We start from the raw sequence: 27,815 nt of genomic DNA on the forward strand, positions 1-27,815 counted from the left end.
GCTACCACACATACAAGATTGCACACACGTGTTGTATGGAAAAACTATTTTCTCCAAGATCGATCTCAACCGCGCATACAATCAAATCCCTATAAAACCTAAAGACTTCCCTAAAACGGCCATAACAACTCCATTTGGTCTGTTTGAATTCACACACATGATATTTGGACTGTGTAACGCAGCTAAAACAACGCTATATGCATACAGCATTCAGAGACTTAGACTTTGTCTTTGTTTACGTCGACGATATAGCAGTCGCATCGGCCAACATACAACTACATCATATCCATCTGCGCCAAGTTTTCGAGAAACTGCAAGAGTACAATCTCACTATAAACCCCAGTAAATGTTGTTTCGGAAAAGAATCAATTGAGTTCTTAGGACATAAAATTAACCACCAGGGTATTTAACCTCTACAAACCAAGGTAAAACAATTACGAATTTATCCTAACACAAGGTGGCCAAAGAATTACGAAGATTTCTCGCAATGATCAACTTTTATAGACGATTCCTCCCTAATGCTATTCAACATCGAGCTCCACTGGTGCAGCTTATACCAGGTACCAGAAACAATCGACAAATTCAACAGTTGCAAAAATTCTTTAGCACAAGCTGCACTATTGGGACATCCTGCACCGAACGCAAACATTTCGCTAAGCACAGACGCGAGCAATATAGCAGTGGGAGAGGTACTACATCAAGTCATCAACTCGGAATACTAACTGTTGAGCTATCAGCGTTTTGATAGCGGCCGAATTAACAAGACGAGGTTCAATTTTAGTATTATATTTATTAATGGTCAATTTAACCCCAAAACTAATTCCGCGGCCGATCCAAAGCAATGCCGAAAAACAAGTGCATAAAACCTAAGAGCTTGCGCAGAAGCTCCACCAAAGCTCCCAAAGTGCATACGCTACAAATAACAATAAAGCGCATGCGAAACTGGGAGACAAAACAAGAATACATGCTGATAACAACAGCGACAGCCTAGCAATTTTTGATTATTTTAAATTCATTTTTTGGTGGCTGCTTGGCCCAACACCAACCAATGGGATTTTTCAGCATTAAGTTCTCAGAAACACAACGAAACACACTCCTAGCAATTTACCTCGGAATAAAACATTTCCGCCACATGCTAGAAGGCAGGGGTTTTCACATCCGACTGACCACAAACCCTTAGTATACGCCTTTGATTAAAAACCCGATAAAGCATCGCCGCGGCAACTTCGACAATTGAATTTCATAGGACAATTCACCACATCTATAACACACGTAGCAGGAGACGAAAATACAACCGCTTTCCCGCATCGAAGCCATCGGAGACAATTGCATTAATTTTAATGAAATAAGCGATGCGCAATTACGCTGCCCAGAACTCCAAAAACTACTCAATTCCAACACCAGCTCGCTTCAGTTAAAAGCAGTAAATATTCCTCATACACATCACTCACTAATTTGCGATGTATCTACTTTTAGCGTACGGCCTTTCATACCACAGCCACTTAAAAACAAAATCATTAAGAAGCTACACAACATTGCACACGGTGGAGATAAGGTAACTATAAAACTTTCAAAACAACGATTCGTTTGGCCCTCTATGCACAAAAAAAATCTCCAAGTTCGTAAAACACTGCATTCCTTGCCAAAGATCAAAAATCACCCGTCACGTTTCTTCACCTCTTCAACACTTCACACTACCCAACCAAAGATTCGAGCACATCAATCTGGATCTTATTGGACCGCTACCACAATCTGGCCCGTACAGATACTGCCTCACCATTATTGATCGGTACACGAGGTGGCCAGAAGCAATCGCTATTGAAGACATTACAACGGATCAAGGCAGACAATTCGAATCGAGCCTATTCAATGAATTATCAAGGCTACTGGGAATCGATCCCCTACGTACAACCGCATATCATCCATATGCAAACGGAATCATCGAACGCTGGCATCGAACAATAAAAGCTGCCATCATGTGCGAAAACCAGGCGAATTGGCCACAGAAACTACCAATAATTTTTTTAGGACTTCGCACAGCTTACAAACCGGACATTAAAGCAACAACCGCACAGCTAGTATATGGAACGACGAGTTTTTCCACCAATCAAACAAAATACAATCCCAAACGGAATATGCCAAAGAATTGGAAAAAATCATGCAAGAGATCCGTCCAGCACAAACAGCTCATCATGACGCCTCCAAGCCTTTTATATTTATGGAATTGGAAACCACCTCACATGTATTCTTATGAAATGATGACGTACGCACTTTACTTCAACCTCCATACGGCGGTCTATTTGAAGTCATCGAAAGGAACGACAAACACTTCACCATATCCGTCGCTGGACGTGCAGTCAAAGTATCAGTGGACCACCTCAAGCCCGCTTTTGTAATAATGCAACACCCGATAGACAAAAGCTCAACGCTGGAACCACCAACTAAAGGACCAGACCTACAGGCTCTTGGAGAGTCACCGGAAACAACCTCATCTCCAAGACCCCCGCGTACAATTAGACTCCCTACTCGCTTTGCACCACAGGGGGGAGTACTGTGGCGAGTCAACCGACACAATTTAAAATAGCAACGAATAAATACTTCTTCGCCATGGTATCTAAAAACCCTTTGGGCATACTGAAAGACTACTCGCTACAAGAAGCTTTACTCTTTAAGAAATCATCCTAATATTCACAACTTATACATTAAACCAAATCTTTGTATCCAACCTATTAATGCAGTTTATTTTTAATAAATATTAATAGTTATTAACCAACGTGGTTAATTTGGAGCGTATAAGTCTTTATAGTGTAATATTTTCGAGCCGCTTGTCTCAGACCATTACGCAATATCATGTGCACTCAAAATACATGTGGTAGTTTGGAAAAAATGATAATTCCAAAATCGGTGGTTTTAAAATCCTCGTCGCCAGTTAGATCAGAGAAACTCCGAGCAGCAAAGAATGAGTTCCAATATTTAATGGACATGGGAGTATGCAGACCTTCTAAAAGCCCTTTATATGCTTCACCTTTACACATGGTACGAAAACCTACTGGTGAATGGAGACCATGCGGTGACTACCGCGCCCTTAATGCGCAAACCATATCGGACCGGTATTCGCTACCACACATACAAGATTGCACACACGTGTTCTATGGAAAAACTATTTTCTCCAAGATCGATCTCAACCGCGCATACAATCAAATCCCTATAAAACCTAAAGACTTCCCTAAAACGGCCATAACAATTCCATTTGGTCTGTTTGAATTCACACACATGACATTTGGACTGTGTAACGCAGCTAAAACAACGCTATATGCATACAGCATTCAGAGACTTAGACTTTGTCTTTGTTTACGTCGACGATATAGCAGTCGCATCGGCCAACATACAACTACATCATATCCATCTGCGCCAAGTTTTCGAGAAACTGCAAGAGTACAATCTCACTATAAACCCCAGCAAATGTTGTTTCGGAAAAGAATCATTTGAGTTCTTAGGACATAAAATTAACCACCAGGGTATTTAACCTCTACAAACCAAGGTAAAAGCAATTACGAATTTATCCTAACACAAGGTGGCCAAAGAATTACGAAGTTTCGCGCAATGATCAACTTTTATAGACGATTCCTCCCTAATGCTATTCAACATCCAAATCAATGCCGAAAAACAAGTGCATAAAACCTAAGAGCTTGCGCAGAAGCTCCACCAAAGCTCCCAAAGTGCATACGCTACAAATAACAATGAAGCGCATGCGAAACTGGGAGACAGAACAGGGAAGAATACATGCTGATAACAACAGCGACAACCTAGCAATTTTTGATTATTTTAAATTCATTTTTTGGTGGCTGCTTGGCCCAACACCAACCAATGGGATTTTTCAGCATTAAGTTCTCAGAAACACAACGAAACACACTCCTAGCAATTTACCTCGGAATAAAACATTTCCGCCACATGCTAGAAGGCAGGGGTTTTCACATCCGACTGACCACAAACCCTTAGTATACGCCTTTGATTAAAAACCCGATAAAGCATCGCCGCGGCAACTTCGACAATTGAATTTCATAGGACAATTCACCACATCTATAACACACGTAGCAGGAGACGAAAATACAACCGCTTTTCCGCATCGAAGCCATCGGAGACAATTGCATTAATTTTAATGAAATAAGCGATGCGCAATAACGCTGCCCGGAACTCCAAAAACTACTCAATTCCAACACCAGCTCGCTTCAGTTAAAAGCAGTAAATATTCCTCATACACATCACTCACTAATTTGCGATGTATCTACTTTTAGCGTACGGCCTTTCATACCACAGCCACTTAAAAACAAAATCATTAAGAAGCTACACAACATTGCACACGGTGGAGATAAGGTAACTATAAAACTTTCAAAACAACGATTCGTTTGGCCCTCTATGCACAAAAAAATCTCCAAGTTCGTAAAACACTGCATTCCTTGCTAAAGATAAAAAATCACCCGTCACGTTTCTTCACCTCTTCAACACTTCACACTACCCAACCAAAGATTCGAGCACATCAATCTGGATCTTATTGGACCGCTACCACAATCTGGCCCGTACAGATACTGCCTCACCATTATTGATCGGTACACGAGGTGGCCAGAAGCAATCGCTATTGAAGACATCACAACGGATCAAGGCAGACAATTCGAATCGAGGCTATTCAATGAATTATCAAGGCTACTGGGAATCGATCCCCTACGTACAACCGCATATCATCCATATGCAAACGGAATCATCGAACGCTGGCATCGAACATTAGAAGCTGCCATCATGTGTGAAAACCAGGCGAATTGGCCACAGAAACTACCAATAATTTGTTTAGGACTTCGCACAGCTTACAAACCGGACATTCAAGCAACAACCGCACAGCTAGTATATGGAACGACGAGTTTTTCCACCAATCAAACAAAATACAATCCCAAACGGAATATGCCAAAGAATTGGAAAAAATCATGCAAGAGATCCGTCCAGCACAAACAGCTCATCATGACGCCTCCAAGCCTTTTATATTTATGGAATTGGAAACCACCTCACATGTATTCTTATGAAATGATGACGTACGCACTTTACTTCAACCTCCATACGGCGGTCCATTTGAAGTCATCGAAAGGAACGACAAACACTTCACCATATCCGTCGCTGGACGTGCAGTCAAAGTATCAGTGGACCACCTCAAGCCCGCTTTTGTAATAATGCAACACCCGATAGACAAAAGCTAAACGCTGGAACCACCAACTAAAGGACCAGACCTACAGGCTCTTGGAGAGTCACCGGAAACAACCTCATCTCCAAGACCCCCGCGTACAATTAGACTCCCTACTCGCTTTGCACCACAAGGGGGAGTACTGTGGCGAGTCAACCGACACAATTTAAAATACCAACGAATAAATACTTCTTCGCCATGGTATCTAAAAACCCTTTGGGCATACTGAAAGACTACTCGCTACAAGAAGCTTTACTCTTTAAGAAATCATCCTAATATTCACAACTTATACATTAAACCAAATCTTTGTATCCAACCTATTAATGCAGTTTATTTTTAATAAATATTAATAGTTATTAACCAACGTGGTTAATTTGGAGCGTATAAGTCTTTATAGTGTAATATTTTCGAGCCGCTTGTCTCAGACCATTACGCAATATCATGTGCACTCAAAATACATGTGGTAGTTTGGAAAAAATGATAATTCCAAAATCGGTGGTTTTAAAATCCTCGTCGCCAGTTAGATCAGAGAAACTCCGAGCAGCAAAGAATGAGTTCCAATATTTAATGGACATGGGAGTATGCAGACCTTCTAAAAGCCCTTTATATGCTTCACCTTTACACATGGTACGAAAACCTACTGGTGAATGGAGACCATGCGGTGACTACCGCGCCCTTAATGCGCAAACCATATCGGACCGGTATTCGCTACCACACATACAAGATTGCACACACGTGTTCTATGGAAAAACTATTTTCTCCAAGATCGATCTCAACCGCGCATACAATCAAATCCCTATAAAACCTAAAGACTTCCCTAAAACGGCCATAACAATTCCATTTGGTCTGTTTGAATTCACACACATGACATTTGGACTGTGTAACGCAGCTAAAACAACGCTATATGCATACAGCATTCAGAGACTTAGACTTTGTCTTTGTTTACGTCGACGATATAGCAGTCGCATCGGCCAACATACAACTACATCATATCCATCTGCGCCAAGTTTTCGAGAAACTGCAAGAGTACAATCTCACTATAAACCCCAGCAAATGTTGTTTCGGAAAAGAATCATTTGAGTTCTTAGGACATAAAATTAACCACCAGGGTATTTAACCTCTACAAACCAAGGTAAAAGCAATTACGAATTTATCCTAACACAAGGTGGCCAAAGAATTACGAAGTTTCGCGCAATGATCAACTTTTATAGACGATTCCTCCCTAATGCTATTCAACATCCAAATCAATGCCGAAAAACAAGTGCATAAAACCTAAGAGCTTGCGCAGAAGCTCCACCAAAGCTCCCAAAGTGCATACGCTACAAATAACAATGAAGCGCATGCGAAACTGGGAGACAGAACAGGGAAGAATACATGCTGATAACAACAGCGACAACCTAGCAATTTTTGATTATTTTAAATTCATTTTTTGGTGGCTGCTTGGCCCAACACCAACCAATGGGATTTTTCAGCATTAAGTTCTCAGAAACACAACGAAACACACTCCTAGCAATTTACCTCGGAATAAAACATTTCCGCCACATGCTAGAAGGCAGGGGTTTTCACATCCGACTGACCACAAACCCTTAGTATACGCCTTTGATTAAAAACCCGATAAAGCATCGCCGCGGCAACTTCGACAATTGAATTTCATAGGACAATTCACCACATCTATAACACACGTAGCAGGAGACGAAAATACAACCGCTTTTCCGCATCGAAGCCATCGGAGACAATTGCATTAATTTTAATGAAATAAGCGATGCGCAATAACGCTGCCCGGAACTCCAAAAACTACTCAATTCCAACACCAGCTCGCTTCAGTTAAAAGCAGTAAATATTCCTCATACACATCACTCACTAATTTGCGATGTATCTACTTTTAGCGTACGGCCTTTCATACCACAGCCACTTAAAAACAAAATCATTAAGAAGCTACACAACATTGCACACGGTGGAGATAAGGTAACTATAAAACTTTCAAAACAACGATTCGTTTGGCCCTCTATGCACAAAAAAATCTCCAAGTTCGTAAAACACTGCATTCCTTGCTAAAGATAAAAAATCACCCGTCACGTTTCTTCACCTCTTCAACACTTCACACTACCCAACCAAAGATTCGAGCACATCAATCTGGATCTTATTGGACCGCTACCACAATCTGGCCCGTACAGATACTGCCTCACCATTATTGATCGGTACACGAGGTGGCCAGAAGCAATCGCTATTGAAGACATCACAACGGATCAAGGCAGACAATTCGAATCGAGGCTATTCAATGAATTATCAAGGCTACTGGGAATCGATCCCCTACGTACAACCGCATATCATCCATATGCAAACGGAATCATCGAACGCTGGCATCGAACATTAGAAGCTGCCATCATGTGTGAAAACCAGGCGAATTGGCCACAGAAACTACCAATAATTTGTTTAGGACTTCGCACAGCTTACAAACCGGACATTCAAGCAACAACCGCACAGCTAGTATATGGAACGACGAGTTTTTCCACCAATCAAACAAAATACAATCCCAAACGGAATATGCCAAAGAATTGGAAAAAATCATGCAAGAGATCCGTCCAGCACAAACAGCTCATCATGACGCCTCCAAGCCTTTTATATTTATGGAATTGGAAACCACCTCACATGTATTCTTATGAAATGATGACGTACGCACTTTACTTCAACCTCCATACGGCGGTCCATTTGAAGTCATCGAAAGGAACGACAAACACTTCACCATATCCGTCGCTGGACGTGCAGTCAAAGTATCAGTGGACCACCTCAAGCCCGCTTTTGTAATAATGCAACACCCGATAGACAAAAGCTAAACGCTGGAACCACCAACTAAAGGACCAGACCTACAGGCTCTTGGAGAGTCACCGGAAACAACCTCATCTCCAAGACCCCCGCGTACAATTAGACTCCCTACTCGCTTTGCACCACAAGGGGGAGTACTGTGGCGAGTCAACCGACACAATTTAAAATACCAACGAATAAATACTTCTTCGCCATGGTATCTAAAAACCCTTTGGGCATACTGAAAGACTACTCGCTACAAGAAGCTTTACTCTTTAAGAAATCATCCTAATATTCACAACTTATACATTAAACCAAATCTTTGTATCCAACCTATTAATGCAGTTTATTTTTAATAAATATTAATAGTTATTATCCAACGTGGTTAATTTGAAGCGTATAAGTCTCCAAAGTGTTATATTTTCGAGTCGCTTGTCTCAGACCATTACGCAATATCCTGTGCTTTCAAAATACATGTGGTAGTTTGGAAAAAATGATAATTCCAAAATCGGTGGTTTTAAAATCCTCGTCGCCAGTTAGATCAGAGAAACTCCGAGCAGCAAAGAATGAGTTCCAATATTTAATGGACATGGGAGTATGCAGACCTTCTAAAAGCCCTTTATATGCTTCACCTTTACACATGGTACGAAAACCTACTGGTGAATGGAGACCATGCGGTGACTACCGCGCCCTTAATGCGCAAACCATATCGGACCGGTATTCGCTACCACACATACAAGATTGCACACACGTGTTCTATGGAAAAACTATTTTCTCCAAGATCGATCTCAACCGCGCATACAATCAAATCCCTATAAAACCTAAAGACTTCCCTAAAACGGCCATAACAATTCCATTTGGTCTGTTTGAATTCACACACATGACATTTGGACTGTGTAACGCAGCTAAAACAACGCTATATGCATACAGCATTCAGAGACTTAGACTTTGTCTTTGTTTACGTCGACGATATAGCAGTCGCATCGGCCAACATACAACTACATCATATCCATCTGCGCCAAGTTTTCGAGAAACTGCAAGAGTACAATCTCACTATAAACCCCAGCAAATGTTGTTTCGGAAAAGAATCATTTGAGTTCTTAGGACATAAAATTAACCACCAGGGTATTTAACCTCTACAAACCAAGGTAAAAGCAATTACGAATTTATCCTAACACAAGGTGGCCAAAGAATTACGAAGTTTCGCGCAATGATCAACTTTTATAGACGATTCCTCCCTAATGCTATTCAACATCCAAATCAATGCCGAAAAACAAGTGCATAAAACCTAAGAGCTTGCGCAGAAGCTCCACCAAAGCTCCCAAAGTGCATACGCTACAAATAACAATGAAGCGCATGCGAAACTGGGAGACAGAACAGGGAAGAATACATGCTGATAACAACAGCGACAACCTAGCAATTTTTGATTATTTTAAATTCATTTTTTGGTGGCTGCTTGGCCCAACACCAACCAATGGCATTTTTCAGCATTAAGTTCTCAGCAACACAACGAAACACACTCCTAGCAATTTACCTCGGAATAAAAAATTTCCGCCACATGCTGGAAGGCAGGGGTTTTCATATCCGACTGACCACAAACCCTTAGTATACGCCTTTGATGAAAAACCCGATAAAGCATCGCCGCGGCAACTTCGACAATTGAATTTCATAGGACAATTCACCACATCTATAACACACGTAGCAGGAGACGAAAATACAACCGCTTTCCCGCATCGAAGCCATCGGAGACAATTGCATTAATTTTAATGAAATAAGCGATGCGCAATTACGCTGCCCGGAACTCCAAAAACTATTCAATTCCAACACCAGCTCGCTTCAGTTAAAAGCAGTAAATATTCCTCATACACATCACTCACTAATTTGCGATGTATCTACTTTTAGCGTACGGCCTTTCATACCACAGCCACTTAAAAACAAAATCATTAAGAAGCTACACAACATTGCACACGGTGGAGATAAGGTAACTATAAAACTTTCAAAACAACGATTCGTTTGGCCCTCTATGCACAAAAAAATCTCCAAGTTCGTAAAACACTGCATTCCTTGCTAAAGATCAAAAATCACCCGTCACGTTTCTTCACCTCTTCAACACTTCACACTACCCAACCAAAGATTCGAGCACATCAATCTGGATCTTATTGGACCGCTACCACAATCTGGCCCGTACAGATACTGCCTCACCATTATTGATCGGTACACGAGGTGGCCAGAAGCAATCGCTATTGAAGACATCACAACGGATCAAGGCAGACAATTCGAATCGAGGCTATTCAATGAATTATCAAGGCTACTGGGAATCGATCCCCTACGTACAACCGCATATCATCCATATGCAAACGGAATCATCGAACGCTGGCATCGAACAATAAAAGCTGCCATCATGTGCGAAAACCAGGCGAATTGGCCACAGAAACTACCAATAATTTTTTTAGGACTTCGCACAGCTTACAAACCGGACATTAAAGCAACAACCGCACAGCTAGTATATGGAACGACGAGTTTTTCCACCAATCAAACAAAATACAATCCCAAACGGAATATGCCAAAGAATTGGAAAAAATCATGCAAGAGATCCGTCCAGCACAAACAGCTCATCATGACGCCTCCAAGCCTTTTATATTTATGGAATTGGAAACCACCTCACATGTATTCTTATGAAATGATGACGTACGCACTTTACTTCAACCTCCATACGGCGGTCCATTTGAAGTCATCGAAAGGAACGACAAACACTTCACCATATCCGTCGCTGGACGTGCAGTCAAAGTATCAGTGGACCACCTCAAGCCCGCTTTCGTAATAATGCAACACCCGATAGACAAAAGCTCAACGCTGGAACCACCAACTAAAGGACCAGACCTACAGGCTCTTGGAGAGTCACCGGAAACAACCTCACCTCCAAGACCCCCGCGTACAATTAGACTCCCTGCTCGCTTTGCACCATGAAGTCTAGGGAGAGTACTGTGGCGAGTCAACCGACACAATTTAAAATAGCAACGAATAAATACTTCTTCGCCATGGTATCTAAAAACCCTTTGGGCATACTGAAAGACTACTCGCTACAAGAAGCTTCACTCTTCAAGAAATCGTCCTTATATTCACAACTTATACATTAAACCAAATCTTTGTATCCAACCTATTAATGCAGTTTATTTTTAATAAATATTTATAGTTATTAACCAACGTGGTTATACTTATTTGGAGCATATAAGTCTCCATTGTGTAATATTTTCGAGCCGCTTGTCTCAGACCATTACGCAATATCATGTGCACTCAAAATACATGTGGTAATTTGGAAAAAATGATAATTCCAAAATCGGTGGTTTTTAAATCCTCGTCGCCAGTTAGATCGGGGCTTGGCCCGGTGTACTCGATACCGTCACCTTATGTTCTTGAGAGTATCGAGTCGGGTAGAACGCATTCCTAGCCAATTCGATGAGCCGGTTTCGATCAAATCGTTACCAATCTAATTGCTGGTTAGGGGTTAGGTACCCCAAAGATTAATGAAATCTCATCATTCCATTAAATCCGTTCAAAGGGATGGGCTTCTTGTTGCTTGTGCGGTCAGTACACGACTGCCAGGTCCCAGCTTTTATTATTCATATCTTTCTTTCTCATTTCTATTCTTAGACTAAGCTTATACATGTAGATTACAATTAAGGGTATGCGAATAGTGACTCTTGTATATGTGACTATATGTTGAACAAACAAGACTGTAATATTAATAAAATTATTTCGAGTTTTTCCTTAAACCCAAAATTAAAACATGGTATGATCTACTGATTTCAATAATAATATAAAAAGCTTCCATAGAAAAATGTTTGGGGAAAAATCATAGAAGACCAAAAATTAATGTAGAAAATCTGAGATTTCAACTTTGGATGAGTATTCCAAAGATATGCTAACTGCTAGATACCATTTTTTCATTTTAGTTGGTACACATACATTTCAAAAATGATATGTACTAGAAACAGTGATGGTCAGTCATCGCCATTACACGGCCCACATAATTTAATATATGGTAAAATTTGATCGATTTCTTCTCTTAGGTGTACTTTGGGTGATAGAACCTATGTTTGTTCTGGACTTTGATTAAGGGGAGCTTAAAGGTTATGGAGCAGGTGAAATTATGCGTGGAGATTTTTTGTTGTTGGCCTGTGTTATTTATAATAAAAATATAAAAATTAAAAAAAATTATAAGTGGCTTGCAGCAATTTTACAAATTTAATTTATTAAAAGGGCCATGTACAGATTAATCTTAATAGTATATCAAAAAAATTTTATCTTTAAAACTAGAGTTTATGCCAAAAAAATTTTTTTCCGCACAGTGCGTTGGCGAAAATTCTGAATCTTGTCCCTGGTCGAGATGGAGTGTCTCGAGTTGTGGTGATTACAACAGAATCTGGAACTACCAAGCGCGCAGTGGCTAAGCTTTGCCTATTGCCCCTTAATGATGAAGTTGAAGGACAGGCCTTAACTGGTGGGAGAATGTGAGGTCATGCAGCAGTCACAGTATAGATTAGATAACTAAAATATTATAAGTATAGTTCGTAGTATCTTTATTTATCTTATCGCTATTGTTGGTCGCAAGCCGACTCTTCTCGGCCGCTTTACTTTAACGCACTTTATATTTAGAATGAAGCTAGCGAGCTTTTTCTCTTGCCTTTTATCTCAGTTCATATGCATAATAAATTGAAGCTTTTGTCTCACTCCGTTTCATATGCGCCCATAAATCAATAATATTATAACGTTATAAAAAAAAATAATTTCATGTTATTATTTGGATAAAACTTCATTGAAACATCTCAATGACCAAACATATGCGCTTTAGAAAGTTTTAAAGGCAGCAGCACAATTGACTTTTTTTCGAAAATAATGGTTAAATTATCCTAGAATACAATTTTATAAAAACAGAGCTGTCATTCTGAGCCTCGATCTGAGCCTAACGACCTGAGTTACTGCTACTGACGTAGACGAAATATAAGAAGAACAAAAACCTTAGAAGGTAGTAGCAAACCATAAAGCCCTAAAAATATAGTCACAGACTACAATTCCGCCGGAAAAAAACACATTGAAAATAATTAAACATGTACTATCAATCAAACCTGCATCAACTACGAATACCATGAAGTGGTGGCAGCAGATCCATCAACTGTCCTCCTTCAAAACGTTGGTGGACTCCCCTTTTTCAAAACAAAGTGTTGCGATAGGAAATACTGGCTGGTGAGTCGTGCACTAGCCGGGACTGAAGACATGTGCCCCAACTCCAAATAGTCCTTTATAAACGCAGCATACTGATCCTTCAATCGAGGCTGACGGCAACGCTTTCTTTCGAGAGAGAGAAATTGCCGCACTGCTTGCGAATAAGATTCTCCTAGTAACTCCGAGCTGCCTTTCATCGGAAGCATCACAGAGTAGGCGTCTGACTCGAGCCAAGCAGAATGTTGCATGAAATGCGCCTCGAGCTCCAACTCCTCCTCTGTCCACCCAAAATTTACGGAGCAGACGCTCTAAACGCTCATCCAACTCTACGTCACGTCCTTGCGCCCTGTGGCCAAAAACGACCTTCTCTCCAGATGTGAACCGCCCCCGCACACAATTCATCCAAGTCGGGTTTCCCGCAACAACGGAAGGCCAGCTCATGGAATAAACGGGCTCCGATAAGCAAATGGCCGGAAAAACTTTGTATCAGGTAAAGTTCGCTGTAGCCACCAAAGCTATTTCAACGCTACGACTTTCAGCATTAGCCGTAGATGGTGTAGCGCCATTTGGTTCGGTGCGCTCCGACGTAGAGGGAACATTCAAAAGCTGGCTGTTGGAAGTCTTCAATTCAAAACAAGAAAGAAAACCTAACTTCGGGCGGAGCCGAAGTTTATATACCCTTGCAGTTGAGTTGCAGTCCGGTAGGTGGCGACACGCATCTTATATTATTAGATATATAACGGATCGTATACAGTCGGCCGATCCTTATGAAATTTGGCATATCTAATCCCATCCTTCTAACTTGAAAAACAACGAAGTTATGGCATTTCCGATCAATCAGTTATATGGCAGCTATACGATATAGACGGCAGATCGTATACGTTTGCCCAAATGAGAATTCATAGAAAGTACCATCCTTCTAACTTGAAAAACAACGAAGGCATTTCCGATCAATCAGTTATATGGCAGCTATAGGATATAGTCGACCGATCCCGGCCGTTCCGACTTATATACTGCCTGCGAAGGAAAGAAGGGTGTGTGCAAAGTTTCAACTCGATAGCTTTAAAACTGAGACTAGTTTTGCGTAGAAACAGACCGACGGACAGACGGACATTCTCATATCGACTCAGGAGGTGATCCTGATCAAGAATATATATACTTTATAGAGTCGGAGATGTCTCCTTCACTGCGTTGCACACTTTTGACCAAAATTATAATACCCTCTGCAAGGGTATAAAAATGCAGAAAACTGGGATGCGTCCTCCCACAAGTGCAACAATTAGCAGAAAGACATTCACGCAGATGATGGCCAGATTGGAGACATTTCAGACAAAGACTGAATCGGCGAGCCTTGCCAAGGCAGCTTTCAGGGCATTAACAGAAATCTAGGGCAAGCAGTACTACATGAGACAACCCACCGCAAAATATAATATACAGGCAGGGAAAGGTGAATAGTGATAAAAAAAAAGACGGTCTACTGATATTTGCGACTCTACGTCTTCCCACCTGAATGCCCGGCGGGTAAGCAGCCATTGCTACATCTATAGCCTCCAGAGTTCTGCATCGCTGCTCCAAAAATTCTACCATCGACTCCCAAGTAGGGAGTCCTGATACTTGGCCTAAGTAGCTGGGTCCAACCCTTGAAGGAGCACTTGGACAATGATGCAGCCGGCGAAATGTACTGTCGTCCCAAACTTTTTTAAGGCTCGCATATGGTCATTGCAAACTCCCACTGAGCGCTGCGTCCGCCTGAAAATCGAGTAGAACGCAGCGACGCTTGAATTGCTCCCGGCGAACCCGATTTATGCCACAGCTCAGTACGGTTCTTAGTTGTGGAATTTATACATATATGAATGCTTACGCGCGGTGAATGCACTTGCATGTGGAATGTTATATATGTTAAAAATAACGGACCGGATGATGCGACCGTTTAGCATTATTTGTTTATTTTATGTATTTATTTATATTAATAATGAACCCGATTTATAAATACATAATGCTTTTTTTACAGCCATTGATGCACTGTATGAATTTTTTTCTAAAATGTAAATACATAAATCCTATTACATACGCTGGATGAAGCCTCGCTGTCTTATTGCTAAAGATAAAGCAGTCGGGGATGAGCGGCAGAGTCGTCTTGCGAGCAACAAAAGCGAGAAAATAAAATGAAGATAACACAGGCCGACAATTTCCAACTTTTTTTTTCCTCCACGCATAATTTTACCTGCTCCATAACCTTAAGGCTCCCCTGAACCAAAGTCCAGAACAAACATAGGTTCTATCACCCACAGTTTCCGCGGTACACCTAAGAGAAGAAATTGATCAAATTTTACCATATATTGAATTATGTAGCCCATGTAATTGCATTGACCATCATTGTTTCCAGTACATATCATTTTTGAAACGTATGTGTACCAACTAAACTTAAAAAATGGTACTTAGCAGTTACCATATCTTTGGAATACTCATCCAAAGTTGAAATCTCAGATTTTCTACATTAATTTTTGGTCTTCTATGATTTTTCCCCAAACATTTTTCTATGGAAGATTTTTATTTTCTTATTGAAATCAGTAGATCATACCATGTTTTAATTTTGGATAGAAGGAAAAACTCGAAATAATTTTATGTAATTTATTATGGGTGGTTAAAAAATATTCTCGTCAATTAAATTGGAGTTTTTAATCTCATATTTTCAAAAAGTCAAGGCTGTCTACAATTTCTGTAAAGTTTTACTAAACAAGCTGAACAATAGATGCGTTTTGAACATAGAAAAAGTTTTAGATAGCCATGACTTTTTTAAAATAGGAGATTAAAAACTCCAATTTAATTGACGAAAATATTGTTTAACACCCCATAATAAATTCAATAAAATTATTTCGAGTTTTTCCTCAAATCTAAAATTAAAACATGATATGATCTACTGATTTTAATAAGAAAATAAAAATCTTCCATAGAAAAATGTTTGGGGAAAAATCATACAAGACCAAAAATTAATGTAGAAAATCTGAGATTTCAACTTGGGATGAGTATTCCAAAGATATGGTAACTGCCAGATACCATTTTTTAATTTTAGTTGGTACAACTATATTTCAAAAATGATATATACTATTATCATATGTAGCAATTACATGGGCTACATAATTCAATATATGGTAAAATTTGATCAACTTCTTCTCTTAGGTGTACCGCGGAAACTGTGGGTGATAGAACCTATGTTTGTTCTGGATTTTGGTTCAGGGGATCCTAAAGATTATGGAGCAGGTAAAATTATGCGTGGAGATTTTTTGCTGTTGGCCTGTGTAATTAAAAGTTTAAAATAAAAGGTATTTTTCAACTTTTATTTCATAAATTGAAAAATTGACTCATATTTTGAATCTTTTGTTCACGTGAAAAATACACGTTTTGGATGAACTTATTTGTATTCTTAAATATATGTTAAATAACATATACAAGATTCAATAACGTGGGTTATTGTGGTAACCTGAACTCAGGTTAACAATATGGTACTCCTATAAGAATTAAAACATAACTTGTTCGGCTATATCTCCACTCCACTGGTGTATAAGACAAAGGGTGTGCACGATTAACATTGTATTGTATTGTAACACGATTAGTTCCAAATAATGGGATTGGAAATCGGACTTAATAACGATGTTGAAACATAAATGTACCCAACAAAAATTCAAAATTGTTACCCTTCGATTACTTTCAAATACTCATAAAATTATGGTTTCTATGAAATAGCTTATATTACGGTTACATACCTAATAAATAATTTGTTGTTTGCGGAAAATTTACAATGTCACGACGAAAAGTGGACAAGTTTTGCGTAAACCTAAAATAAAAAAAAATTAATATGTTTATCCAATTTTGATATATTTTCCTGATTTGATTTAAGGCTGTTTTAAAGTAAGGGTAAGGCGTAAAAAATTGGGTGCAATCAAAAGTGCTTCCCATAATATGCCCAAGAATGTATTATGCCCATATTTACAAAAATAAAAAGTTTAAATTTGTGTTGTTCAACATTTTGTTCTTAGTGTCGCATTTAATTCTTTCTTTGCTTGCCATTTCTTTGTCTCTTTCTTTATAGGCTTGACAGTTGAAAGGCTGTTGTTTGTCCAAGTACCGAAATCTGAGCGGTTTCCAGTACGCAGTGAAGAAGACATTTCCGATCCTATAACGTATATATGTATATATTCTTGATCAGGATCACCTCCTGAGTCGAAATGAGCATGTCCGTCTGTCCGTCTGTCTGTTTCTACGCAAACTAGTCTCTCAGTTTTAAAGCTATCGAGTTGAAACTTTGCACACACCCTTCATTCCTTTGCAGGCAGTATATAAGTCGGAACGGCCGGGATCGGTCGACTATATCCTATAGCTGCCATATAACTGATTGATCGGAAATGCCATAACTTTGGTGGTTTCTAAGTAAGACTTTCCACACATGTTATATTTGACCAAAATAACTTATGTACAAAATTTCATAAGGATCGGCCGACTATATCCTACAGCTGTCATAGATCGATCGGAATTGGCATAACTTTGATGTTTTTTAAGTTAGAAAGATGGGATTCAGTTGGGGGTACAGATGGGTACAGTTTCTATTTTGGGAAAAACAATCTGATTTGCCAAATTTCATAAGGATCGGCCGTCTATATCCTATATAGCTGCCATATAACTGATTGATCGGAAATGCTATAACTTTGTTGTTTTTCATGTTAGAAGGGGGAGTTTCAATGGATTCCTCTTTGGGCAAAATAATTCGATATGCCAAATTTCATTGGGATCGGCCAACTATATACGATCCGCTATATATCTAATAATATAAGATGCGTGGCGCCACCTAGCGGACTGCGACTCAACTGCAAGGGTATATAAACTTCGGCTCCGCCCAAAGTTTGCTTTCCTTTCTTGTTTCGTTATGAGTAGTTAAATCCTGATAGAGGAGGTGTGGTAGAGAGCTTCTGGAGCGCCAGTCGGTTTTTTGCATTACTTTTAAGCTGGTCTTCATTTTTAGGGATTGCGAAGTATTTAAATAAGGTATGGTTTGATATGAAAATCTTTTCCAAAAGGTTCAAATTTTCAAGAATAATGTTTAACAAGATCGACTCTAAGACGGCTGTTGATACCTTGAATGTGTTACACGTACTTATAATTTGGAGCACGTTATTCTGGAGGCAGCTGATCCGTCATCAATGAGCCAATGATGTTTCGAAAGTTATGTACTTCGATGTTAGCTGAGTACTAAATTGTTCAATTAATGAAAATGAGCGAATTACAAAATTTTGAATTGTGTGACATTTCTGAGCGGCTCTTATGGCCACACATAAGGGCAAATATTACTTGTAAGAAGATTTATGGCAGAAATGGTTAGGGTAGAGGTGTTATGAAACAACGTATGATGCGTGTTATGCAAGATCAATTCTTTGTTGACATGTGGTATACTATAGTTATTAAAAATTTATTCTGGAATTGATGTCTTCCCAGCCTGCATAAGGTGCATTGTTTTGCTTAAGAGTTGAATCATGTTTTGCAGCAATTTTTTTTATCTTTCCATTCTAATTATTCTAGCAAGTCTCTCAAGAATTTTCGGAAGTTTAGATCAACGGTGGTTTATTTTAGACATGAAAAGGTTTTAATATGCATATAGCTTATACCCACTGTACCACAAATAGAATTTATAAAACATGTATATACAGTATATTTTTGTGTGAATATAAGCACGAAGTCAGAGGTAAACTGAAGTTGAAATATAATCGCCTTAAAAGAATTAAAGAACAAACGAAAGTACCTACATACACCTCTTATTATTAAAAACCTGCACGGATCTACAACATGGCGACCGCGACAGGTCTCAACGGCTCGAAAGATACAACGGCTCGAAAGATACAACGGCTGGAAGGTTCTAAGCTGGAAACTGGACGGACTAGAAGTGAATCAACGATAAATGGATAAACAAAAAAAAGAGGAAAACCAACCAGTTGAACAAATTTGTTTAACTAATCGGGGGTGCGTGAAAAAAAATTGATAAAAGAATAGCGCATATAAGGTGGCTATTATTTAGCCAACAAACGTCACCACCCTGAGCAGCAGCCCAAAAATTACAAGAAGAAGTTGATTTTCTTGAATCGAGTCAAAAATGTAAAAAGCCAATAACTCCAGCTCACTCAGCAATAAAAATAATAAATAAAGACGAAATAATAACACTTCACTTCCGAAGCAACTACCGCAAAGAACCAAGGAATACCAAAGGAATGCCCGGGACCACTGGAAAGTCCCTACTGCCAACTGACATATACCAAACCTGTGCGATGACCGGCTCATAGGACCAGGACATCTGCAGCTAAGACAAAAAGTGTGAGGGGCAGGCCTCTTATGCCAGCGAGGGAGCATCGGCGAACTAACATGCGATGACCAGCTGATGTAGCCAAGGAAAATATAGAACAAAATTTAAAATAATATAGAATAAGCCATAAATATAAAAATATATATATATATAAGATAAAATTGTTAAATTGAGCGGAACCATTTCTGCCCGATAGCAGTTCAGCCTGTAAAGCTACATATACAAAAAAAATAGGTAGAACGATGTAAAAAAAAAACACCAATTAAAAATTTTGTTCTACACACCAATTTAGTATCGCACAAATAAACAAGAAAGGAAAGCTAATTTCGGGCGGAGCCGAAGTTGATATACCCTTGCAGTTAAGGTAGTTCCATTTCCGATCGATCGGTTATATGGCGGCTATACTATATATTCGGCCGATCCTAATAAAATTTACATTTGTACATAAGATATTTTGGCCAAATATACCATGCCTGGAAAGTCCCAACACCAAAGTTATGCCATTTCCGAACAATCAGTTATATGGCAGCTATAGGATATAGTAGACCGATCGCGGCCGTTCCTAATTGTACAATACTTGCAAGGAAAAGAAGGATCTGTGTAAAGTTTCAACTCGATAGCTCTAAAACTGAGAGACAATTAGACCGAGCGGGCTCCTCCCGAATCCAGGGCAGCGCCACAGCAGCATCGCACCAGCAAAAATACTTCCCAGCGTAGACCTTCAACTGAGCTACTTCCCACATAAGCCGAGCCAGCAACTCTGCTCCAGATAACTCCGGAACAGTTTTTAGAGGTGCAACTCAGGAATTTGAGCAGAGAAAATGAATCTCTAATCTTATACCCTTGGATACGACACAAATGCAAGCACCATACGCCTCGATGCTGGCGTCACAAAGTTCATCTATAGGATATAGTCGACCGATCATGGCCGTTCCGACTTATATACTGCCTGCAAACAAAAGAGGGATGTGTGCAAAGTTTCAACTCGATAGCTCTAAAACTGAGAGACTAGTTTGCGTAGAAACCGACAGACAGACGGACAGACGGATATGCTCATATCGACTCAGGATGTGATCCTGATCAAGAATATATATACTTTATAGGGTCGGAGATGTCTCCTTCATTGCGTTGCACACTTTTGACCAAAAATTTTGATACCCTCTGCAAGGGTATAAAAATTATAATCAATTTGGTAAACAATATAATCGAAGATCGAACCGATCTTACAAATCAAATTATAATAAAACACAACAATTTAAAAAAAATATCCACTCATCTCTAGCCACCCCAAGGGCCGGACCTGAGAAAAATTCGGCTTCCGAATATCTCAGAATTAATGAGCAATTGTCCGATATGTCCTCTGTGGCATCGCTTCAAGTGATCCCAGACCCAATAATTCAAACCCCTGTAACAGTCACCAAACAGGGTAATCAACCGTCCGGACCCTCGGTACGTACTGATGCCGCAGTATTAGTTACGGCGGCAATTGGGTAAAAGGCTGTGGTCTGAAAAACTGCGCCTAGGCGCTGTGCAAACCGCTCGTTAAACTCTTTAATCTATCGCTGGAAACTTCGATCTTTCCCCTTATGTGGAAGGAATCCTTCATTATTCCGCTGCATAAAAAAGGGGAAAAATCCGACGCTACGAACTATAGAGGCATCTTTAAATTTTCAGCAATTCCAAACCTTTTTGAAAAACTTATCACTCCAAATTTGCAACACCTATGTAGTTCAATAATAACTCCGGCCAGCATGGCTTCATAAAGCGCCGCTCCACCGCTACCAACTTATTGGAGCTAACATCTTTTATCACGGATGGGTTCCGGAAGGGCTTACAAACAGACGTCATTTACACTGACTTTAGTAAAGCATTTGACTCTGTTAACCATTCGCTTCTTATAAGTAAACTTAGTCTTTTGAATTTCCCAAATGATCTTCTTATCTGGATTTCGAGCTACTTATCTGGGAGAACCCAACGTGTCTTCTTTAAAGATCTTACCTCGCGTTTAGTCAGCTCAACATCTGGGGTGTCCCAAGGAAGCCATCTTGGACCCCAACTTGTTACACTGTTTATTAACGACTTTCCCTAAAGGTGGGACTAATTTAAGTAATTTACTTGTACTTATGTACGCTGATGACGTAAAGCTTTGTCTTCAGTATAAATTCACTAGCGCCCAGTCTAGACTTCAATTCGATTTGGATAAATTTCAGAATTGGTGCTAAGCAAATAACCTAAAGCTTAATGGATCGAAATGTAAACTCATGTCATTTTATCGATCTAGTCCTCATTTTTCTATATACTTTCTCTATGGGAACGGATGTCCTATTAGAATTGAAATTTAAATTTTTCGACCATATATCTACCATGGTTAATAAAGTTATGGGTGTGATTGGTTTTATTAAAAAATGGTCAAAAGAATTTAATGACCCGTACATAACTATACATCATTGGTCCGTCCGATTCTTGATGTGTTTGGAGTCCTCAATACGGAGTACACCGAGATCACATAGAATCTGTACAAAAAAACTTCCTGACTTTCGCTCTTAGGGAACTTAATTGGGATGCAAATCTTCACCTTCCTTCTGAGTAGACTTTATTAATCAACTTACCATTATTAACAAACCGTAGAACAATGCTGGGTGTCATGCTTCAATATAATCTTATTTATGGTAATGTAGACAGTCAGCATTTACTAACACGCTTAAATGTTAATGTTCCTAGTAGAAGGACTATAAAATTTTGTCCTCTACTCCTCATTGAAAATTGTGTTATGTGCGCCCTCGGCAGCCAGCGACTTTAAAACTGCCCAAAATTTAAGGACGTGGCTCCGAGCGAAAGAACACAAAAAATTACAAGAATCAAAGCGTTGATACACCTGCACTATACACGACGCAAACAAGGGCATCCGCAACTAGCAAACTCACGACACTATATGTTTTACTCGCGACCGCCCAAGAGGAAGTCCAAGGTCCCACCGAAGCACGACACAAATTTCGCACTGTAATAGATTCAAGATCACAATTGAATTTAACTTCCCAGGAACTGTCAAACAAGCTGGGAGTACAGTCAACACCAGCCAAAATGAACATTAAAGGCATCATAGGGACAAAACGAGCCAACGCCCGAGCAGGCGTAATGACGAATCTGTCCCGAAAAACATTCCACCAGAATTTCGCTTGGCAAATCCCACCTTCACACAACCACGAGGTCGATACCTTTGCTGCTCAGGGCAGAATATCTCCTGCAACTCATCGAGCCACAACAAATAAACCTAGGGCAGGGACAGCCGTTGCTTCAACGGAAGCCATTAGGATGGATTGTGGTCCACCCATGAGCAGCTTTGTATCAACTATGGAAGAACAAAGAATAGAGAAACTGCTCGAACAATTTTGGAAATTGTCGACACACAATTAAGACACACTTAAAAAGAACACAAGGGCATTACCCACCATCGAGAAGTTATGCGAACAGCATTTCATGGCAAATATATAAAGAAGGGCAGACAGAAGACTAAGTGTGAGGTTACCATATAAAGAAGATAGAAAGAATTCCTTCCAATGGCATATCGGCGTTATTATGCATTGGAAAAGAGACTCCAACGGGATTCTGATCTCCAGCAACAATGCGTACAGTTTATGGGTCAATTCGAGGAGTTCGGACATCGGCCGACTGTCGTCGCATGCAGACGTGTTTTTTATTGTGCTCCGGGAAAAAATATTCAATAAAATCATAAAAGTGCAGTGACTGGTCTAAGAAATCTACAATAACGCGAAAAGACGCTTTTTGCGATGAAATCGCTAATGTTTATATTGATTAATTAATTAATTAATTAATATAAAACACAACTCTCAAAACTCAAACTAAATCAACCTCGACTGCAATGAGCTTAAACGACGAAGCTTAAACGAAGTTGATATACCCTTGCAGTTAAGGTAGTTCCATTTCCGATCGATCGGTTATATGGCGGCTATACTATATATTCGGCCGATCCTAATAAAATTTACATTTGTACATAAGATATTTTGGCCAAATATACCATGCCTGGAAAGTCCCAACACCAATGTTATGCCATTTCCGAACAATCAGTTATATGGCAGCTATAGGATATAGTAGACCGATCGCGGCCGTTCCTAATTGTACAATACTTGCAAGGAAAAGAAGGATCTGTGTAAAGTTTCAACTCGATAGCTCTAAAACTGAGAGACAATTAGACCGAGCGGGCTCCTCCCGAATCCAGGGCAGCGCCACAGCAGCATCGCACCAGCAAAAATACTTCCCAGCGTAGACCTTCAACTGAGCTACTTCCCACATAAGCCGAGCCAGCAACTCTGCTCCAGATAACTCCGGAACAGTTTTTAGAGGTGCAACTCAGGAATTTGAGCAGAGAAAATGAATCTCTAATCTTATACCCTTGGATACGACACAAATGCAAGCACCATACGCCTCGATGCTGGCGTCACAAAGTTCAGCTATAGGATATAGTCGACCGATCATGGCCGTTCCGACTTATATACTGCCTGCAAACAAAAGAGGGATGTGTGCAAAGTTTCAACTCGATAGCTCTAAAACTGAGAGACTAGTTTGCGTAGAAACCGACAGACAGACGGACAGACGGATATGCTCATATCGACTCAGGATGTGATCCTGATCAAGAATATATATACTTTATAGGGTCGGAGATGTCTCCTTCATTGCGTTGCACACTTTTGACCAAAAATTTTGATACCCTCTGCAAGGGTATAAAAATTATAATCAATTTGGTAAACAATATAATCGAAGATCGAACCGATCTTACAAATCAAATTATAATAAAACACAACAATTTAAAAAAAATATCCACTCATCTCTAGCCACCCCAAGGGCCGGACCTGAGAAAAATTCGGCTTCCGAATATCTCAGAATTAATGAGCAATTGTCCGATATGTCCTCTGTGGCATCGCTTCAAGTGATCCCAGACCCAATAATTCAAACCCCTGTAACAGTCACCAAACAGGGTAATCAACCGTCCGGACCCTCGGTACGTACTGATGCCGCAGTATTATTTACGGCGGCAATTGAGTAAAAGGCTGTGGTCTGAAAAACTGCGCCTAGGCGCTGTGCAAACCGCTCGTTAAACTCTTTAATCTATCGCTGGAAACTTCGATCTTTCCCCTTATGTGGAAGGAATCCTTCATTATTCCGCTGCATAAAAAAGGGGAAAAATCCGACGCTACGAACTATAGAGGCATCTTTAAATTTTCAGCAATTCCAAACCTTTTTGAAAAACTTATCACTCCAAATTTGCAACACCTATGTAGTTCAATAATAACTCCGGCCAGCATGGCTTCATAAAGCGCCGCTCCACCGCTACCAACTTATTGGAGCTAACATCTTTTATCACGGATGGGTTCCGGAAGGGCTTACAAACAGACGTCATTTACACTGACTTTAGTAAAGCATTTGACTCTGTTAACCATTCGCTTCTTATAAGTAAACTTAGTCTTTTGAATTTCCCAAATGATCTTCTTATCTGGATTTCGAGCTACTTATCTGGGAGAACCCAACGTGTCTTCTTTAAAGATCTTACCTCGCGTTTAGTCAGCTCAACATCTGGGGTGTCCCAAGGAAGCCATCTTGGACCCCAACTTGTTACACTGTTTATTAACGACTTTCCCTAAAGGTGGGACTAATTTAAGTAATTTACTTGTACTTATGTACGCTGATGACGTAAAGCTTTGTCTTCAGTATAAATTCACTAGCGCCCAGTCTAGACTTCAATTCGATTTGGATAAATTTCAGAATTGGTGCTAAGCAAATAACCTAAAGCTTAATGGATCGAAATGTAAACTCATGTCATTTTATCGATCTAGTCCTCATTTTTCTATATACTTTCTCTATGGGAACGGATGTCCTATTAGAATTGAAATTTAAATTTTTCGACCATATATCTACCATGGTTAATAAAGTTATGGGTGTGATTGGTTTTATTAAAAAATGGTCAAAAGAATTTAATGACCCGTACATAACTATACATCATTGGTCCGTCCGATTCTTGATGTGTTTGGAGTCCTCAATACGGAGTACACCGAGATCACATAGAATCTGTACAAAAAAACTTCCTGACTTTCGCTCTTAGGGAACTTAATTGGGATGCAAATCTTCACCTTCCTTCTGAGTAGACTTTATTAATCAACTTACCATTATTAACAAACCGTAGAACAATGCTGGGTGTCATGCTTCAATATAATCTTATTTATGGTAATGTAGACAGTCAGCATTTACTAACACGCTTAAATGTTAATGTTCCTAGTAGAAGGACTATAAAATTTTGTCCTCTACTCCTCATTGAAAATTATGTTATGTGCGCCCTCGGCAGCCAGCGACTTTAAAACTGCCCAAAATTTAAGGACGTGGCTCCGAGCGAAAGAACACAAAAAATTACAAGAATCAAAGCGTTGATACACCTGCACTATACACGACGCAAACAAGGGCATCCGCAACTAGCAAACTCACGACACTATATGTTTTACTCGCGACCGCCCAAGAGGAAGTCCAAGGTCCCACCGAAGCACGACACAAATTCCGCACTGTAATAGATTCAAGATCACAATTGAATTTAACTTCCCAGGAACTGTCAAACAAGCTGGGAGTACAGTCAACACCAGCCAAAATGAACATTAAAGGCATCATAGGGACAAAACGAGCCAACGCCCGAGCAGGCGTAATGACGAATCTGTCCCGAAAAACATTCCACCAGAATTTCGCTTGGCAAATCCCACCTTCACACAACCACGAGGTCGATACCTTTGCTGCTCAGGGCAGAATATCTCCTGCAACTCATCGAGCCACAACAAATAAACCTAGGGCAGGGACAGCCGTTGCTTCAACGGAAGCCATTAGGATGGATTGTGGTCCACCCATGAGCAGCTTTGTATCAACTATGGAAGAACAAAGAATAGAGAAACTGCTCGAACAATTTTGGAAATTGTCGACACACAATTAAGACACACTTAAAAAGAACACAAGGGCATTACCCACCATCGAGAAGTTATGCGAACAGCATTTCATGGCAAATATATAAAGAAGGGCAGACAGAAGACTAAGTGTGAGGTTACCATATAAAGAAGATAGAAAGAATTCCTTCCAATGGCATATCGGCGTTATTATGCATTGGAAAAGAGACTCCAACGGGATTCTGATCTCCAGCAACAATGCGTACAGTTTATGGGTCAATTCGAGGAGTTCGGACATCGGCCGACTGTCGTCGCATGCAGACGTGTTTTTTATTGTGCTCCGGGAAAAAATATTCAATAAAATCATAAAAGTGCAGTGACTGGTCTAAGAAATCTACAATAACGCGAAAAGACGCTTTTTGCGATGAAATCGCTAATGTTTATATTGATTAATTAATTAATTAATTAATATAAAACACAACTCTCAAAACTCAAACTAAATCAACCTCGACTGCAATGAGCTTAAACGACGAAGCTTAAACGAAGTTGATATACCCTTGCAGTTAAGGTAGTTCCATTTCCGATCGATCGGTTATATGGCGGCTATACTATATATTCGGCCGATCCTAATAAAATTTACATTTGTACATAAGATATTTTGGCCAAATATACCATGCCTGGAAAGTCCCAACACCAATGTTATGCCATTTCCGAACAATCAGTTATATGGCAGCTATAGGATATAGTAGACCGATCGCGGCCGTTCCTAATTGTACAATACTTGCAAGGAAAAGAAGGATCTGTGTAAAGTTTCAACTCGATAGCTCTAAAACTGAGAGACAATTAGACCGAGCGGGCTCCTCCCGAATCCAGGGCAGCGCCACAGCAGCATCGCACCAGCAAAAATACTTCCCAGCGTAGACCTTCAACTGAGCTACTTCCCACATAAGCCGAGCCAGCAACTCTGCTCCAGATAACTCCGGAACAGTTTTTAGAGGTGCAACTCAGGAATTTGAGCAGAGAAAATGAATCTCTAATCTTATACCCTTGGATACGACACAAATGCAAGCACCATACGCCTCGATGCTGGCGTCACAAAGTTCAGCTATAGGATATAGTCGACCGATCATGGCCGTTCCGACTTATATACTGCCTGCAAACAAAAGAAGGATGTGTGCAAAGTTTCAACTCGATAGCTCTAAAACTGAGAGACTAGTTTGCGTAGAAACCGACAGACAGACGGACAGACGGATATGCTCATATCGACTCAGGATGTGATCCTGAT

The 27,815-nt window shown here is 40.0% G+C and overlaps 1 protein-coding gene across 5 annotated transcripts in view; it reads right to left on the reverse strand.

Moving 5' to 3' along the window:
- Window positions 1–27,815, reverse strand: part of LOC6495015 (ran-binding protein 16) — a 454,675-nt gene that overhangs the window by 57,693 nt on the left and 369,167 nt on the right. For 4 of the 5 annotated variants that reach the window (XM_032456116.2, XM_032456117.2, XM_044717375.1 and 1 more), the window contains exon 16: window positions 17,017–17,087. The exons of the other annotated variant lie outside the window; for it this stretch is intronic. In XM_032456116.2, coding sequence (XP_032312007.2) covers window positions 17,017–17,087 — 71 coding nt within the window. The remainder of the gene's footprint in view (window positions 1–17,016; window positions 17,088–27,815) is intronic. 5 annotated transcript variants of the gene reach the window in all.

This window comes from Drosophila ananassae, chromosome XR (genome assembly GCF_017639315.1).
Source record: "Drosophila ananassae strain 14024-0371.13 chromosome XR, ASM1763931v2, whole genome shotgun sequence".
Taxonomy (NCBI): domain Eukaryota; kingdom Metazoa; phylum Arthropoda; class Insecta; order Diptera; family Drosophilidae; genus Drosophila; species Drosophila ananassae.